This window comes from Dipodomys spectabilis, unplaced genomic scaffold (assembly GCF_019054845.1).
Source record: "Dipodomys spectabilis isolate Male_0828 unplaced genomic scaffold, ASM1905484v1 ptg000069l, whole genome shotgun sequence".
NCBI classification, from domain to species: Eukaryota; Metazoa; Chordata; class Mammalia; order Rodentia; family Heteromyidae; genus Dipodomys; species Dipodomys spectabilis.
The window spans coordinates 3,635,345-3,654,580 of record NW_024870746.1 but is presented as its reverse complement, the minus strand read 5'-3'; the positions used below and the strand labels follow the sequence as shown (position 1 = coordinate 3,654,580).

General features: G+C 42.4%; 2 protein-coding genes and 1 pseudogene across 5 annotated transcripts; 2 read left to right on the top strand and 1 right to left on the bottom strand.

Moving 5' to 3' along the window:
- The first annotated feature begins 945 nt into the window (after positions 1-945).
- On the top strand, positions 946-9,387 carry LOC122109353 (T-cell surface glycoprotein CD1c-like). Of its 4 annotated transcripts, XR_006147698.1 has the most exons (7): positions 946-1,262; positions 1,551-1,817; positions 2,482-2,760; positions 2,976-3,254; positions 3,872-3,962; positions 4,095-4,342; positions 9,341-9,387. XR_006147698.1 is itself a non-coding variant. In XM_042681666.1 (6 exons), the coding sequence occupies exons 1-6, from the start codon at positions 1,202-1,204 to the stop codon at positions 4,114-4,116; spliced, it is 936 nt and encodes a 311-aa protein (XP_042537600.1). In that variant the 5' UTR covers positions 946-1,201; the 3' UTR covers positions 4,117-4,718. The 4 variants fall into 4 exon arrangements, 3 of the variants coding, with proteins under 3 accessions (XP_042537600.1, XP_042537599.1, XP_042537601.1); XM_042681666.1 differs by lacking the exon at positions 9,341-9,387 and having other exon boundaries at positions 1,551-1,754; positions 4,095-4,718; XM_042681665.1 differs by lacking the exon at positions 9,341-9,387 and having other exon boundaries at positions 4,095-4,718.
- LOC122109356 (T-cell surface glycoprotein CD1b-like) lies at positions 8,880-15,051 on the top strand. The gene is made up of 6 exons (XM_042681672.1): positions 8,880-9,049; positions 9,341-9,607; positions 10,060-10,338; positions 12,740-13,018; positions 13,781-13,874; positions 14,465-15,051. Exons 1-6 carry the CDS (start codon positions 8,989-8,991, stop codon positions 14,484-14,486), a joined length of 1,002 nt encoding a protein of 333 aa, XP_042537606.1. The 5' UTR covers positions 8,880-8,988; the 3' UTR covers positions 14,487-15,051.
- On the bottom strand, positions 14,806-18,346 carry LOC122109233 (annotated as a pseudogene).
- Between the last annotated feature and the right edge of the window lie 890 nt (positions 18,347-19,236).

Genomic DNA, 19,236 nt, shown 5'->3' with positions numbered 1-19,236 from the left:
GTCTTGGTCATGCTGGCTTTGAACTGCAGTCCTCAGATATCAGCCTCCTTAGTAGCTAGGATTCCAAGCATAATCTATTGGTTCTTGGCTGGACAATATATTTTGATGAGGTCACAAATTTACCTTAAATATAGATAATGGTTTCCACTGCAATGCTGCCTTTGTCCTTGCTATCACCCAAGAAGTTATCCTTTGCGTGGAAATGAATCCTGCACAACAAAATCTTAATTATAGGCTCATCAATGAGTCTAAATGCATTCCTGGGAAGTGAAATGTTGCTTAAGAAAATGTTTAAAAAAAGCCCATCAGGTTTGTAGGTGGGATTCCACGCATGGAAATATTATTCACCTGAGTGCATTACAGTCCTGAATGTGCTTCTGTAGTTGGTAATGCTGTGACAGATGAGAGTATCCTGTCAATCTCCATATGCTCACATGCTTGATGAGATATCTGTGGACGGGTAGGTATTTTGGTGAATAAATATGTGAATTAGACTCAGTAGAAGGGCTTATTCATAGTTTTATAGACGTGTGTACTAACAATGACCGCAATCTCATCACTAAGGCAGTGGTTGGTGCCTGGAGCAGTCACAGGAGATGTGAGACCACAAATTCTCCAATTTACAAAAGAACCAGTGAATCTCAAGAAATAAGAAAGGATAAAGGGTGAGAAGGAGCAGAGATGAGTTTCAGGACAGCTGGAATTGGGAGGGAAGGCTGGGTTGATCAGAATAAGAGACATGTAGAAGTCAGGATGGCCGAGCGGTCTAAGGCGCTGCGTTCAGAATAAGAGACACGATTGAGTGTGGAGGCACAGTTATGTATAGAAACTGGGCAACCATACAACTTCTCCTTTGTAATTTTACAGCTAGATGAAGTGACGTTTGCATGTCACACGCCCTTTGGAAGAGGAACAGCTGAGGAAGAGAGTTACATGGGGGCAGAACTTAGTGAAAAGGAGGGTGGCTGGAAATGAGAGAGGAGGGAATGACTTGAGTTCAGAAGGGAGGGAAATGAAGGATGGAGTAGGAAGGTGAGGCTGAGAAAACAGAAAGGTTTTCTTATATTCAGTTGCTGTTGGAAACCATTGTTTGTTGGTGGGAAAAGGAAGACAGAAGCGAGTTGAGGCAGGGTAGCTTAATTGCTAGCAGACATCAAAGATCAGCTTTGTTTAGAGAAGGAAACACACATCTGCTTATGCTATGCTGTTTCTTCAACTTCCACTGCTGGCTGCTCTCCTCCCAGGCAGTGTCAATGCGGAGGGTAAGAACATCTCTGTCAGCTACTGAGTCGGGTGGATGGGAGTGGATTTTAGCTGGCTTTTAAGATATTTTACTGTGAATGCTAAGATGCTTATAATCTGTATCTTTGTGTCCAAGTCCAGTTGATTGTTTTTGAGCATGGTGCTAGAGCACCAAGGGCTTGGGGAGGGAAATTATTATTGATGAAATGGTTATTATCCTTCTCTCTCTAGTAACTGGTTTGTTTTCTATCTTCTCTCTGTTTTGCTTATGTTTTCACTTATGCTACTGGACATGCATCCATCCATAGTGATCCATGAACATACTACATTTCGTCTCAGCCAGATCTCATACTATGCCAATGAATCCTGGGCACAAACTCTGGGGTCTGCTTGGCTGGATGAATTACAGACTCATCGTTGGGACAGTGAAACAGGAACAGTAATTTTCTTGCACACATGGTCCAAGGGAAACTTCAGTAATGAGGAGTTGACAGATCTGGAGCTGCTTTTCCGTGTGTATATGATTGGGATAAGTCAGGAGATTCATACCTACTCCACAGACTTGGGGCTTAGGTGTAAGTTTAACCAATTGGGAGAATTCTTCAGAGGGTTCTTGTAATTGAAACCCTTTCTCTATTTCTTTTGATGAGATTTCTCATCGTCTCATCTCACAACAAAAGTCAACATGCCTCCATCTCTCGAGTTATATCTTGAACATTAATCAAAATTACCTAGATTTTTGCCACTTCAGCAGTCTTTTCTATTGTGCTTTGTTGTGTTTTCTTGTGATCCTCATCTGTGTCTTAAAGTTAGAGGTAGAGATTTGTCTTATCCTATGCTTGAGTCTTTTAAAATATAATCCCTTCTGCTATTTCTTCAATTTCTTTAGACATTTGGAGTCATTATCTACCTCTTGTGATGCTGAGTCTATGCATCATGAGATTTGGGCTCCCTTCTGTCTGTAGTTCCTAGTCTGTATTATGTCAGTCTCACCTCTTATTTTCCCTGAACTTCATTGGTCAATCTTTAATTCAAGGACTTTGTTTGTTATTTCCTTCCTTCTCATCTTCAGCAGATATTTGCTCTCCCTTTTTTCTGACTGGATGTATCTTTGGCTCACTCTCCTACATAATATGACGCATCTTTGCACTCTTCTTTTTGAGATGAGGGCCTTAGATTCTAACCTGGCTTTCATTTTTGTTTATTTGAACTCTTTATCTCATTCTTTCCTTTCTGAAGATCCTGTTGAATTACAAGTGAGACTTGGCTGTGAGCTGTCCTCTAGCGAGAGTGCCAAAGGCTTCATGCAGGCGGCCTTGGAAGGATCAGATTTTCTAAGTTTTCAGAATACAACCTGGGTGCCATCTCCTGAAGGTGGGAAACAGGCCCAGAAGGTGTGTGATCTCCTCAATCTGTATGAGGGCATCAAGCAAATCGTAGAGAACCTTATGAGCAAAACCTGCCCTCGGTTCCTCTTGGGTATCCTGGATGCAGGAAAGACGTATCTTCAGAGACAAGGTCAGTTCAACCTTTCCCTCAAAGGTGTTTTCTTCATGTCTTCCCCTTCTCATCTTCCTGTTTGAACTCAGGACATGGTGGAGGACAAGAGGGAGTGGATTGCAGGGTGAGAATTCCCTAAGGGAGACAAAAGACATTAGGCAGATATCTATGACTGAAGCCATGTGTTAGGTGCACATCTGTCCTCATGTGACTCCCTCTTGTATTCTCTACAGTGAGGCCAGAGGCCTGGCTGTCAAGCTCCTCTATCTTTGGGTCTGGCAGACTAATGTTGGTTTGCCACGTCTCTGGTTTCTACCCAATGTCCATTTGGGTGATGTGGATGAGGGGTGAGCAAGAGCAACTGGACAGCAAACGCGATGATGTTCTTCCCAATGCTGATGGGACTTGGTATGTTCGTGTGATCCTGGAGGTGGAGGCTGAGGATGCTGTTGGTTTGTCTTGTCATGTGAAACACAGCAGTCTAGGAGACCAGGACCTCATTCTCAATTGGGGTAAGGGTAGGGGTTGGGTGTGCCAGTGGGTTTTCATTGAGACTGAAGGTAGAAATGGGGAAAGTTGGTGATATCAGCTGCAGATGAGGGATGTCATGAAAAAAATACATACAGAAACGAATGCCTGATTCATTGAATGAAGGAGTGGAACATGAATGAGAAATGGATCCAGGAAATCTGGAGGGAAGTTAAGGAATTGTCATGTGAGCTGGGTAGTGTTGTGCTCACATCTGTAATCCTAGCTAAGTGGGAGGCTGAGATCTGAGGATCGTGGTTTAAAGTCAGCCAGAGCAGGAAAGACTGTGAGACTGCTATCTCCAATCAATTACCCCAAATCTGGAAGTGGAGATGTGGGTGAAGTGGTAGAGCACCAACCATGAGCCAAAGAAGGTCAGGACAGCTCAAGTCCAGACAATGCCCAGGCCTATAGAACGCTAGCTTGAGAAGCAGCACATAAACAGCAACAAACCTCAGAGAAGTATAGAAATAGAGTGTCTGAACCAGATTGATTGCTGTGGCTTATGCCCAATACACATATTAAGCCAGGCAGTCTAGGGATGATTCAGATGTGTGCATGAGATTCAGATGGTGTCTTTGGATGTCTTCCATATCTACAGGACACAGTCTTTCCATGAACTTGATCATCTTGGCAGTGGTGGTGCCCTTGATCCTTTTGATAGTCCTTGTGTTATGGTTTAAGAGGCGTTGGTGAGTTCCTGTGTTTTCTTATGTCTTCAGAGTCGTCTTATTGTATACTTTTATATTCTCTGTTACCTTGCTCAGCCTTTCTCTCAACACCTCCTCCTGACCCAGGTTTCTGTCACTTCTGTCTTGTCACAGGTCCTATCGGGGTATTCCATGAGATGTCTCACTGTGTTTCCTACGTTGTATTGAGAAGCCAGCAGTCCTGGAGCTCAGGACAACCAAGTGATGCCATCCTTTCTTCCATGTATCTCATCTGATTCTCTTTTTGTCTGAGAATCACTCCTGAGTATCATTCAATTTGATTTCTGGAACTCTGTACATAATGGCACTTCAATTTTCAGTAGTGGTCAAATTGCAAGTCCATTTCTGATGTTTCTTTAGAGGTAGGTTTTACAGGACCTTTTAGCAGGAAACCACAAGCATGTATCATTTCCTGCTTGTCTTGCAGGTACTTGAGTTTTCTTCTCCATTTTATGTTTAAGTGTTTAGGGGGTAAGGGCATTGCAAAGTGCCATTCATCTATATAATTCTGCTTGCTGAAAAATTAAGCAAAACATTCAAAGAAGTAGCATGTCCATGTTGGATCAACTCATGTTGGTAGATTTTGTTTTATCATTTTGTTTATTCCTAACATTTGAAACATTCATGGCACTTTTTGTTTGAGGGCTGACATAGCTTAGAAATTCCAACATTGGGGCTGGGGAGGTGACTCAGTGGTAGGGTGCTTGCCTTCCATGTCTGAGGCCCTGGGTTTGAATCCTCAGCAGCACATAAGCAAAAAGGAAAAAAGTCAGAAGTGGCGCTGTGGCTCAAGTCGTAGAGCGCTAGCCTTGAGCTGAAGAGCTGAGGGACAGCGCCCAGGCCCAGAGTTCAGGCCCCATGACCAGACACACAATCCCCCCAAAAAAGAAATACCAACATTCTTTAGTTCCCTCTCCTTATGGGTAAATATTAAGGAAATACTGCATCTAACCTCCTTCATACATGCATTTGTCAAATTCTATGTGTCTTAAGATAGATGTATTTTCTGGATTTTTTTTCTTTTTTATTTATTTTTATTTTTTTAACATGTTCTGTTTTTTTTGTATACATTTTTATTGAAAAATACTGTACAGAGGGGTTACAGTTACATGAATAAGGTAATGAGTACATTTCCTATCGGACATTGTAACCTCCTCCTTTTCTTTTTCCCTACCATCCTTTCTTTCTTCACCTCTCCAACTCCTCCTCCCCCATATCATAGAAGTTGTAAAGTTCTAGATTTTTTTTCTATCAATAATATTGATTGATTTTTACAATTTAGAATTGGAAATAATTGTGTGTATTTATATCATATAATGTGGTATTAGAGTGCACAAACACACTGTGAAATGATTAAATCAATGTACATGATTAGATCATAGGACTGATTTATCTATTACATTTAATTTAGAATCTTGGCCGTAAAATTTGAAACCACGCAATATCATGCTTTTATTTTTATTTTCATTCTAAGTATATTGTGGTTATTCTTAGTGCTTCTGTGATTTCATGTGAATTTTTTCTATTCTTATTTTATTTAAATAGGGCCACTCAGATTTCTATGAGCACAGAAAATTAATTTGGAATCTGTAGATTGTTTTAGATAGAATGGATATTTTAACCATATCAGCATTTCCAATTTCAATGATCATTGGATTTTTCCCTTATTTGTTTTAACTTCCTTGATCAATGGATTATACTTTTTGTGCATTAGTTTTGACTCTCCTTCCATTCTTATTTCTAATTATTTTATTCTTTTTCATGTTATTATAAGCATGATTCTTTCTTTAAAAATTTAGTATAAAGGTATTGTACAGAGGAGTTACATTTACGTAAGTAAGGCAATGTGTACATTTCTCGTCGAATATTGTTACCCTCTGGATTGTCTCCCACCTGACTTCCTGCCCCTATGTTTTAAAGTTCATTTCCAACATAAGGTCTTGTGGGTATTGTTATTGCATTGATTCACCCTTTGTCTTTTTTCTCACCATTTGGGGTTATTTCTTAATTTCCTGGGAACCTATCCCACTGAACATAGGCCTCACTTGTGGCGGGAGGCTCACAATGCATCCTCTGAGCATCAGTTACCAACTGCACCTTCTCTGTTGCTTCCAATCTGTGCATGCTTCCATTTGTCAACTGTCTGTTTCCCACAGCATCACTCAAACAGCATTCACGTTGGGAAAATGTTATCTTGTCTAGAATGCTACCACCTGTTCTTTTCAGTTCTCTGAATGATCTTCGGATGCCTTTATGGAATTTCAGATGCTCCACATAGAGGCTCGAGATATGCAGAGCTTTCCCAGCTCCTTGGCACATTGATAGCCAGTTCTAGAAGACGCTTTGCCTGTGTTTGGTCTCCTGAAACTCTTGCGTGCAATAGCATCAGCTCCTGACTCTCAACGTGTCTTGGGACTCAAGAAATCATTTCTTTTCTCCTTTTCCTTCAGGTTGCATAGTCAGGCAAAATTACCTCTTCTCAGTAAATGAGATCACACAGGTCTCAGAGGATTTAGGTAAATTCAGTTTGAGCTTAGTATGCTATAAGACTATAATGTGTGTAAACACACACATGTACAATTTAGGTGTTAGGGCATTTTCCAGAGCCGGTCTGGGCTCTCTAGCTCTTGAGCTATGTGCCAATTTTGGTCTTTTCTGAGTTGTTTATTGGAGATAAGAGTCTCAAGGACCTTCTTACCTGGGATAACTTTGTACTGCAATGCTCAGATCTCAGCCTTAAAACATTAGGAGACTCTCCTTCGTATGACAATACGGTCCATTGGTGTGGCTCTAACACATTTAATGCCAAGAGAGAAATTTTTTGGCAGGGTGTGTGTTTTAGTTACATTTTTATTAAAAAAACTAGGCTACTAGAATTCATGCAAAAACAATAAGGACTCAGAATACATGAAATAAAAGTATTGTTTCAAAGAAAAAGATACTAGAGGGGGTGGGAAGGTGGCTCAGTGGTAGAGCGCTTGCCTTGCATGTGTGAGGCCCTGGTTGGATTTCTCAGCACCACATAAGCAAAAAGAAAAAAGTCAGAAGTGGAGCTTTGGCTCAAGTGGTAGAGTGCTCACCTTGAGCTGAAGAGCTGAGGGACACCGGCCAGGCCCAGAGTTCAGGCCCCACAACCGAACCCCCCCCACCAAAAATAAAAATTTACTAGAATATTATATATGATATTTGTGTATTTCTTGTCAGCTTTAATAAACAGCTTTATCTACATCCCATTCTATTACTGTAAGTTTATTAAGATGTGTGTTTCTGTTTGTAGAGAGGCAGAAGAAACAGGAAAAATAAACCAAGCAATCACAAATTAAGTATACATTGAGTGATACACATGACATCCTGTCTACAGATAATTAAATTACACTCAAAGTCTAGGAGTTGGAGGCTCACAGTTCTAATCTTAACTACTCAGGAACCTGTGATTTGATCTGAGTATTGGTGTTCAAAGCCAGCTCAAATAGGAACCTTGAGGAGTCTCATATGCCCAATAACTCTCAGAAAAACAGAAGTAGAGTTGTGGTCAAGTGTTAGAATGCTAGTCTTGAACAAAAGAACTTAGGGAGAGTGCCAGGTCCTGAGTTCAAGCTCCCTATGTGACAAAAACAAAAGTAATCCTATGGTTAATCATTGTTGATGGGTACCATAGACCAGAAGAGAACACACCTTTTACTAATACCAGGGAGAAATCCAACTCCAAGGAAGAACAAAAATATCTTCATTATGCCAGCCACCATGAATAGAACTTGACATATTTCTGTCCAGTGTATCCTGGTCCCAGCGTTGCCAAGGAAAACACACCCCCCTTGAGCACTGGAGAGAACAATACTTTCTTTCCATGGAGAAGATCCAAAATAAGATCAGCTTCAACAGGTGGCTGTTGAAGAACCCACAGTCAGCGGTGTGCTCTCAGGTTAACTCTAAGTAACTGGCATGCATACTGTCATCTTGTGTGGCAACAGAGGTGGCTCAGACCTCTCCCTCTTGGAGCCTGAAAACCTGAAAGCTGGAGGTGAGCTTGAGGACCATTTGTACCTCTGATTAACTGGACCAATAGAACCCATTTGAATTTGCAATAGGGAAATACACCCCACACAAGCTGATAAGCCTAGCAGAGATTGAGTATACAGTGTATCACATGAAAAGGAGGAGTGGCAGGCCCAAGCCTATACGTTTGTTTGAACAAATTTTAAGGTACTTATCTGCTTTAAAATCGCAGTCCTGCTTTGATTTAATTGTGGCTATTTAAATTTTTATGTTTAAATGGCCTGAAAATGTTTCAACTCACAGATATACTTATTCTTTATATTTAGCAGCTTGGTCAACAAAAAAAGAACATAAGGTTTTTCTACTGTCATTTCAGTAGTGTGGTTCTGCTTTTTCCACTAGAACCTTGGCAAATTGTTTTTGTTTTTTTTTTAACAATTTAATTGGAAAATTCTGGATAGTTTGATAAAGTAGAAGAGAAGATGTGAAAACAGGCACCCAGAACTAAGAATATGAGATTAGGGAATCCAGACAAGGAGATAAAACAGGGAATGAAGCTGTGGACAACAGTAAGAAGAGTCATTACATTAAGGGAGAAGACAGAACAGTGGGAGGATGGAGGATGAACTGGGTGCATAAACCAAAACTCCTTCCAGGGTTCAGATGCTCATGAAGCTGAGCAACTGTTGTGTATTCCCCTGTATGTATAGATATGACATGGAAGCTTAGAGAGGTTGAGAAGCTTGTATTGTGACAAGGGGAATTTCTTTGAGGTCATCTGATGAACGTGGATTCATGGAGAGAAGCTGCAGGCCAAGGAAGGAAGAGGGAAGTGAAACCTGGAGTGGAGAAGGCAGGCTGTGCAAGGACACATTTCCCTCTCTGATCTGCAAGTTCTATGAAGAGAGTTTTCAGGTGGGAGAGACAGGAAGTCTGTACCGAGTCCTGAGCAGCAGCATTGCAGAATCAGACATCAAGCAGAGCCCTGAGCTCCTGAGGTCCTCTCTGGGAGATGCTGCTCCTGCCACTTGTGTTGCTAGCTGTGCTCTTCCCAGCTGGGGACAATCAGGATGGTAAGAGCAACTGGGGTAGCAGCCTGCCCTGTGGCGGAGGGTCTGGTAAAGACAGGCTGCACTTAGTCTGGTGACCTTGGTCAACTAGGCTCTGAGGCCTCCTGTCTCCAGAGTCTTGACCATTCTGGAAGTTGGGGCTGAAGGCTGAGGCCCAAGGCTCTTAAAGAGACAGTGCTCATTGGTTGCACAGATTCTGAGTTTGTGTTTTCACATCTTCTCAGTGTCCATGCTTTCATCCCTCCTCCATCCCATTCCTAAGTTTCCTTTCATGCTTCTCCCCTTTATCCACAGCCTTTCAGGAGCCAATCCGTCTGCACTGCATTCAGATCTCATCATTTGCCAACAACACTTGGGCACAAACTCAAGTTTCATGCTGGCTGAATGATTTGCAGATTCTTGGCTGGGACCGTGAGTCAGCCATTCCCATATTTCTGAAGCCTTGGTCCAAGGGGAATTTCACTGATGCTGGAGTGACAGAGCTGTTGGAGCTATTCCGCGTGTACTACTTCGGATTCATTGATGAAGTGCAAAAACATGCCAGTGATTTTCAGGTGCAATGTGAGCACTGTTGCCTCTCCTCCTTCTCTCCCCTGCCCTGAATCCCCCTCTCCACCTGTATTTGCCTGCACACCTTTCTCTAGCACAATCTCTACATCTCTTTGAAGTATTGAGATCTGGCTGCTTTTTCTTTGGTCTCTAATTGGTTCTCTCTAAGTATCTTACATCTCTCAGGATGCTGAAATTTTGACTCCAACTCCCTGATCCTCAACCTACCTGTTCTATCTCCTTTCCAGCATCACACATCCTACTCTGGCCCATCCATCCCATACTTTCCCTTTCTTAATTCTCCTCTATCTGAGAGCCTCTTAGTGTTCTAATAGTTTCAGCTCATCATTTTATATTCCTGAATTATATGCTCATCAAATCTGAAATCCTGAACCCTTTCCACAGTCTTTATTTCTAGTTTGCTGTTTAGTAACTGAAATTTTATCTGTTTTCCTCCTTCTTAGATCCCTTTGAGATCCAGGGCACAGCAGGCTGTGAGCTGCATTCTGGGGGAGCCATCCTAAGCTTCCTGAGAGGAGCGTTAGGAAGTCTGGATTTCCTGTATATCAAGAATAACTCCTGTGTACCTGCACCGGAAGGTGGCAGAAGAGCTCAGAAGTTCTGCATATTAATCTACCAGTACAAAGGTTTCTCGCAAATTGTGGACACTCTCCTCTGTAAAACCTGCCCCGGATATCTCTTGAGCCTTCTTGAAGCGGGAAAGGAGGATCTGGAGAAGCAAAGTTTGTCCTGCTCTGTTTCCCTTTTGACCACCTTCCTTAAACTTAAAGAGCATCATAAAATTAATTTATTCCAAGTAAAAATACAAAGTAATATTATGACATTGACCAGATATGAAAGGCCCTCCCAGAAACAACTCTATTGATGATGAAGAGAACACCCCTTTAAAGAAAACATGAAATAAAATGAAAAATATGTAAGTATGTGTAATTTTTCTTTAAGCAAAAAAACTTTTTTACACTCTTTTTTATGAATACGCTTTTTTATTGTGAAAATACTGTACAGAGGGGTTACAATTACATGGGCAAGATAACAAGTACATTTCTTATCAAGCATTCTTAACTTCCTCCTTTGTTTCCCCTCACCATCCCTCTGTCCCTTCCCTCCCTTCACCTCCCTCACCTCCAAAGTTGTAAAGTTGGTTGTTTGACATAACTTCTTGTACATCTCATTGTTGCAATGGGTCCATGTGTATCCCTATTTAAACAATTTGTTTTTTCCCTTCCACTCCACAAATTATACCAACATGGAATACAGTTAAAACAGGTGTTTTACTATGGAGGAGGGACATACAAAGCAACAAAGAAATCATCTTATAAATATGTTAGAAACAATAGCAAGAAAGAAAAATCATTTGGGTCCTAATCTTGGGGTTCACTTCACCTAACATCAGCTTATCTGAACTTTTCTGCTTGTCTCAGACATATACTAGTTATTGCAAATAAGGGATACCATGGGACCTATGTTTCTTTGGGCCTGGCTTACTTCACTTAATATAATTTTTTCCAAGTCTTTCCATTTCTTAACAAATGGGGCAATGTCATTCCTTCTGATGGAGGCTTAGAATTCCATTGTGTATATATACCACATTTTCTTGATCATTCATCTACGAAGGATGGTTCCATATCTTAGCTATGGTAAATAATGTTGCAGTAAACATAGTTGTTCTGGTAGCTTTAGTATGGTCATGTTTGTGATCATTCGGGTAAATGCCCAAAAGTGGGATTTCTGGGTCATAGGGGAGCTCTATGTGGAGTCTTCTGAGGAACCTCCATACTACTTTCCAAAGTGGTTGAACAAGTTTACACTCCCACCAACAATGAAGTAAGATTCCCTTCTGTCTACATTCCCCCCAGCATCTGTTGTTATTAGAGTTCTTGATATAGCCATTCTAACTGGAGTGAGGTGGTATCTCAGTGTTGTTTTGATTTGCATTTCTTTTATAGCTAGGGGATTGATTATTTCTTCATGTGTCTATTGGCCATCCTTCTTTCCTCTTCAGAGTAGTTTCTCTTTAAGTCATTAGCCCACTTATTTATTGGACAGTTCTTTTTTGAAGATTTGTTGTTGAGGGATTTAATTTTTTGAGTTCCAGGTATATTTTAAATATGAGACCTTTGTTCATTGTATGGCTAGTGAAGATCTTCTTAATCAGTCGGCTTTCTATTGGTCTTGCTAGCTATGTCCTTTGCCATGCAAAAGCTCTGCAACTTCATCCAATCCCATTTGTCCAACCTTTCTTTGATTTGTTGTTTCTGGGTCCCTTTTAAGAAATTTTCAGCCTCTACCAAGGAGACCTAGGGTTTCTCCTATTCTGTTCAGTAATGTTTTGAGGGTGTCTGCTTTGACTCTGAGGTCTTTGATACATTTGGAATTAATTCTGTTGCAGGATATAAGGATCTGGCTTTAGTTTTCTACAGGTGAGTAACTAATTTTTCCAGCACCATTTATTCAAGAGGTTGTCTTTCTTTCATTCTATTTTTTTAGCTCCCTTATTGAAGATTAGATGGCTATATTTCTGTGGGTTCATTTCTGGGTTTTCATTTCTATTCCATTGGCCTGAGGTCTGTTCTTGTGCCAGTACCAAGCTGTTTTGATTACTATGGCTTTGTAGTAGTGTTTGATATGTGGTATTGACATTCTTGCAGCACTGTTTTTTCTGTTAAGGATCTTTTCGGGGTCTCTCATTGTTCCATATGAATTTTTGGATTGTCTCTTCTATTTTCTTGAAGAATGAGGTTGGAGTATTAATAGGTATCACATTGAATTTGTAGATAGCTTTGGGAAGCATTGGCATTTTCATGATGTTGAATACCAGCATGAAGGAAAGGTACATTTTTGACAGTAGAAAAATGATTTCAGTGAATTACAATGTTTAAAGTTTGCAATGAAAATAAATCCTCAATAAAGATGTATGCCATTTTTCTTTATCTCCTATTTTTATATAAACAGTTTCATGCAATAACAAATTGGAGAGGTTAGAAGAAAGACTGGGAGTCCATCAGTCATTGATTTTGTTATCAAGGAAGTGGGGGGTCCATGTCCAAACATGTGGACTTTGAAGTCCATATGCTCCAGGTTAGAGTTATTTTCTTGTATTGTCTCTGCCTCTTCCTGCTCCAGTGAAGCCTGAAGCCTGGCTGTCCAGTGGCCCCAGTCCTGGGCCTGGCCATCTGCGGCTGGTGTGTCATGTCTCTGGCTTCTACCCAAAGCCTGTGTGGGTGATGTGGATGCGAGGTGATCAGGAGCAGCTGGACACCCAGAGAGATGACTTCCTGCCCTATGCTGATGGGACGTGGTATCTGCGAGCAACCCTGGATGTGAAAGCTGAGGAGGCAAAGGGCCTGAGCTGCCATGTGAAGCACAGCAGTCTAGGGGGACAGGCCATCGTCCTCTACTGGGGTGAGAGAAGAGCTGGAGTTCTGGCTGGGAGTGGGAGCAGGTAGCTCTAAAGCAAAGAGGGAGAGGGTGTGTGAGGGACAGGGAATGGTGAGGAGGAAGGGCTAGAAGACATTTGGTGGGCGAAAGGGGACAGGAGTCAGGCAGAATGGGCAGGTATAAGGAAGAAGATGATCCAAGGACATTTAGAAAGATACTGAGCTGGGCATGAGAGCATTTTCTTGTAATCTCAGCACTAGTGAGTTTGAGACACAGCATGACAATTTAATGGCCAAATTACATTATATAGGGAGACACTGTCTCAAAAGTGGTGATGGTAATATGTGTGATTGCATGTGTTCACACTCAATAAATTGTCCACCCTTAAATAGATGCAGTTCTTAGCTGGGTGATAGTGGTTCATGTGTGTAATCTTAGCTCCTTGGGAGGCTGATCTCTGAGGATCGAGGTTTGAAGACATCCCAGGCAGACAAGTCCCTGGGGTTCTCATGTCTAGTTAACCAGACAAAAGTCAAAAGTGGAGATGTAGCGGGAGTGGTAGAGCACCAATGTGGAGCTAGAAATTCTAAGGGAGATTGTTAGAGTCTGAGTTCAAAGTCCAGTATTGACAGTATCCTATCTATCAACTTTATCTCAGTAAAGTTGTTAACCTCAGACTCCCCCCCAAATTGGGATGATAGGAGGATAGTTAGCTAGGCAAAGGAAGGCCAGGTAATGGAGCAAGTGTCATTAGAAGTGACAATTGATTACTCTTCCAATCCACAGGATACTCTGTATCTGTTGGTTTAATCATTGCTGCAGTAATAGTGCCTTGCTTGATCCTTTTGCTGTGCCTTGCACTGTGGTTTTGGAAGGGCTGGTGAGTTTTTTTTTAACCCTTCTTTTCTGTCTGTTCCATACTTTTTGATCTTTCATGTACTAATAGCCCATTAGTTGTCCTCTTTCTACCAAGAGTTTCCTCTTAACCTTGATCCCTGGGGAGAGGTAATTTAAAGAATTTTGGCAAAATACATCTAACATAGAACTTTTGCCATCATTAGTGCTTCTAACAATATTACGTACATTGATGCTGTTTTATTTGTTCTTCTTGCAATGTGAAACTGTCCTCACATTTGAAGCCATGTTTCCTTCCCCCCTTCCCCAGGCCCTGGGATAGTGACTCTTGTACTTTTGCTTTCTATGGATGTGATTGGAATTACACGGTATTCATCCTGTGACTCGCCTCTTACTCTTAGCCATCAGTTGTCAGAATATATCTCTATGGCAGCTACGTCAGAATTACCTTTCTTCTTCAGGCTGAGTCCTTTCCACTGCATGTCTAAATACCATAGGAGCACTTGAACTGCTTCTTCCATTGGGTTCTGTGAAGAATGCTGTTATATGACTGTGTTCATCTCTCATATATGTATATATATATATATACATATTTAAAACTTATGTTCTTTACAGGTCATACGATGATATTCCATGAGCTCCCAATCTTTCTTCTCTCTCCTTTGGAATAAGTACCAAGACGCTGAGAAACCTGTGAACTCAAGAGATAGTTTTATTATGTAAATAATTGTTGTTTTGGCAGAAAAACATGTGCTTCATATCATTTCTTCTGTTAATGTGTGTTACAATGACTGATTGCTCATATGGCAAAACAAAACTATGGTTTCATCTTTCCTGCATGTTGAGAATGTTTGCATTTGGATTTAGTTGGGAATATTTGGTTCCAGTCTTTCATCCACCTGTATTTGTTTCTAGCCTTATCCTTGTTAGGTATTGGTATGAATGAGTTTTTTACCTCATAAGATCAGTTGAGATATGTTTCCTGTCTTCTTATTCTCCGGAGTATGGGGCAGCATGGCTGTGTTTGTGAAGAATTGGATGAGTTCACTTGTTAGGCATTTTATGTTGGGAAATATTTTGTCAGGAAAGTTAAATTTTATGGTTAGATTTTTTCTTATTAAATTTCTGGGCTTTATTTCTTGTTTAATATCATCATTACATATTACACAAAATTAAAAGTCCAATGAACTTGGTATTTATAAATTATTAAATAAAAATACAGGAATATAAATTAATCTTTATAGAGCTTTTCTTTTCTTCTAAACTAACAAAATCTTCTGCTATTTTATGATTTAAAAGAGTAAAATAGTGTATGTATGCTCTAGAAAGAGTGGGGAGTGGGATTAGTAATTGCAAGGCTGAGTTATTCCTTCCTTGGCCTAAGCAAAGTTGCTATTTGTCCCTTTGGGCTCAGGAGAGCAAGAAACATCCTATCTATTTAATCTTTAAAAATGGTCATTATATTTATTTCCCTCATTTAATTAAAATGAAATGGATTTTAAAATTGGGAACCTGGGGCTGAGAAAGTGGCTCAGTGGTTGTGTGCTTGCCTTGCATGCCTGAGGCCCTTGGTTCGATTCCTCAGCACCAAATAAGCAAAACAAATAAAGCTGGAAGTGGCGCTGTGGCTCAAGTGGTAGAGTGCTAGCCTTGAGCTGAAGAGCTGAGGGACAGCGTCCAGGCCCAGAGTTCAGGCCCCACGACTGGACCCAAAAAACAAAACAAAACTGGGAGCCATACTCAGACTTCTTGGCCAAGAAACTCTAGCTTCTAAAGAGAGTCTCTAGTGTTCCCTGGAAGAAGAGTCTCTGGGGTTTCCATTGCCCCTCACATTAAGGGTAGAACAGATCAACACTGTCCACTGTGGTCCCACCTAAGCTATGCTTCTAGGAATACAGACCAAGCCCGTTCCCCTTCCAGAAAATAGCCTCTTCTTCCACTCAGGTGTGAAGTCCTCAAAACAGGAATTTCAGTCACCTCAGCCTGGTTCCTGTTTCTCCTCACTTCTGAAGGCCCCAGGAATACTAACTGGATTGTTGTCCTGTGGTGAATGGTTGATGAAGCATCTGCTCTGGACCTGGGGGAGCTGATGACTTATTCAGTGGTTTTCCAATGTCTTTCAGCAGCAAACCCCCTCATGCAAATGAAATGTTACCCTGAATCCCAATATGAAACACAGCTACAAGGGGACCTGTTCTGGTTAAGGGTGAGTTGCCCAGTCTGCTCACCTCTCCCAACTCACACCCCTTTACCTCCCCAAGGACTCCAGAGGCTCAACCCCTAAAATACTTTGATGCTTTGCCAAGCAGTGTGTAAGCCACTGGCCTAGTTTGTCCTGATCAAGTCAGAGGTTCCCCCGTACCCCAACTGCTTGCCATAGATAAGCTCTGAGTTTATGGTTCAGCATACTCAATAATGACCAAGTGGATCATGTAGTTTAACCACCTCCCCCAAGAATACCATTAAAAACTGCAGGCCTCTCTCAAAAGCAAAATTGTGAAGTAAACACCTGAGGCCAATTTCATCCCATATTCAGGCAAGCATGACTAGGATGCCACATTCTAGGAGCAAGGGAAAAATCCCCAAGCAGTCAACTGTGGTCTGGCTAAGCTGATGAGTGCTCAGGACCATGGGCAGGGTTCTAGAGCACTGTGAAGGAAATCAGCGTTGGAGAGCAGCAATTTGAGCACCTTGGAAAGTGCAGCAGTAAGGTCTGACTCAGGTCCTGCGTTTGGAATGAATTTTTCCCTCTAAAGAGAAAGCTATAGTCTGGATTTGTTCTATAGGACTGTTGAGGCCTAAAGTTAGTGTCCTCAGACTCTGAATTAGAGACTCATAATGTAAATGCAAACGAAGTGGCTTCAAAGGAAATATAAAAAATGCTTGTAGGTATGATGACTGATAAAGCAGCACCAAAGCCCACCCCAAAGCATATGCCAGTAATGGAATACCTGTAACCATCACACCATGGGGCTCAGAGCTGGAATGTTCCTCCCAGGGCATCAAAAAATCTCACTGAGAAGCAAGGACCCAGATTGTATCCTAGGTGAGCATTTATGCCCATATCCAAGAAAGGAAAATTAGAACTCCAATTTAGAGTTTTGAGTTTAACACCCTCAAAGGGAAAAACCAGAGCCCCAATTTAGAGATTCAGTATAGGTGCAGAGGTCCCCCACATAGGCAACATTTTAGGAACCATTGTGCCCCAGTGGGAGGGAAGGGTAGCAGGCAGGTTCAGCTACCAAAGCCTCCACCCACCCAGGCTCCACAGCCCTGCCCTCAATCAGCACAGGAGGCAACAGCAAGTTCAAGATGCACAGAGGGGATGAGGAAGGAACAAGGCCAGTTTCAGAGCAGCTGCTTTCTCCAAAGCCCTGCCAGTGACTTTCTGCAGAGAGGAAGGGCAAAGACCTATCCCTTCTTGTTCTTGACATTGCAAGAGGGAATGTTTTCTCCGTGAAGAATCTTTCCATCAGGAGATTAGGCAAACAGTCCGGCATGCACAGGAGCACACGTGCACATGCACACACATCCAAGCAGCCCTCAGCCATGGCCACCTCTCCCAGTCACCTCATTACCAAGGTTCATTCCAAAGGGATGAACCTTCTGGGGTCCCAAATCCCAGCCAATGGGGCACTATTCCTCATGCAAGTCCAACTTCCTGGGAGTTGTAAAGCCAGCCTCAAGTGGTTTCCTATGCTAATCCTATAGAGCATCCTATAGATCATTCCCCCTTCTTCCCTCCCAATTCCTGGAATGGTTGCTTCTCCTAGACTCTCACCTTCTTAAAACATTCCCCAATATCTCCTGCTCACTCTTCCAGACACCTGCCTGGCTCCCTCATATATGACCTTCCTTCCCCTGCCCTTCCCTGCTCCATGACCATTCATTCCTCCCCTTTCTCCCCTCCCCCACCCCTCACCTTGTTCCAAAGGATTCTTTGTGTTGTCTTTGCTCTCCTGCCCCCCTCCTTCCTCAGCCACACTTAGCCACACCTGGCCCCAGACTTTCTCTGACTTGCTACCAAAAGTGCCCCTAAGGTTAGTTACCAGGGTCAACAGCGGCATAGCCCCAGTCAGCAAGGTCCTCACTGATGCCCAGTGCTCCTACCACAGACACCAGGGCCCCATCCTGTATAGAGCTGTGAACTCTGCCCAGCCCGCCCTGCTGTGGATCCAGTTGGGCAGGCATGTGTCCAGGTATGCCATCATCCACTCCTGCCCCAATTGGGCTCCCTTGGAAAAGTTCATCAGAGATCTGGGTGAAGTTGCTGGGCTGAGTCTGCAGTCCCATGCAACTGAGCTGCCAGAACAGAGAAGGAGTGTGGGAAGTGGGTCTCTGATTCATCTCCAGCTTCCTCTATGGCTTGATGCAGCAGGTCAGCTTCTGGACCCTCCTCAGGCCCAGCTCCACAGACATAACCCTCTGCCTCACTTTATAGTCTACGAAGTCAGCCACCAGAGCCCGCGTGTATGGGGCTGAGGCTGGGGTCACCATCCAGGCAACCAGCCTGGATTGCAGCCCTGAGGACCCAGCTCTGGTGGCAAGGAACTTCCAGCTGGGGCTTTTCATCTTCCTGGCCCGCGTGGAGCTCTGGGAAGGGGAAGAAGAGATCAGAACTTGGTGGAGAAGGCCTGGCTTGAGAGCTGGCCTGGGAAGGGCTGGGATCTCCTGGGACTGACCAGCTGTGGTAGAGTCCATGTCAAACCAGCTGTGGCAGTGCCCAGGTTCTACCAACTGTGGCTGAGTCCATGTGCTTTGAGCCCCTACAGAAACTTTCTACCTACAATACCCTAGGTTTTCAGTACTTTTCCTCCTGACTCTTTCTTTGTACTCCTTTAAACCACACTTCTACATTTTCAGATCTAGTTAGGTGGCTGTCCCAAGTGCCAGTATGATTTTTTCTGGTACTCACTTTTCCATTATTATAAAGAAATAGGTCAGAAAATCAACTTAGAAAGAGCACATGTTTATGTAGCTCATGTTCCTGGAATTTCTAGTGTAAAGTTGGGCAGTTCTATTGTTTTGGGCCTTTAGCAAGAGTGCAGATGAGAAGGATAAGAGTGAGTCTCAGAGTAAACCATTGACAGCCTGAGTGAGGATGCAGAGAGGAGGGAGAGACAGAGAGAGAGGGACAGATAGAGGGAGGAAGGGAGGGAAGGAAATCTGTAACACATCCAATTTGTAGTGGAGGGAGGGAGGAAAGGAGAGAGAGAAATCTGTAACACATCCAGTTTGTAGCAGTGAGTTCGGTCATTCATTTGGGGGCTGAAAGGAAGAAGGCTATATGCATCACACACTTGAGGCAAATAATCAGCAGCTCTAGCAGAAGCAAATATTTAATCTCTTTTTTTCTAGATCTCATATAGGTTTGGATTTAGGAGAAG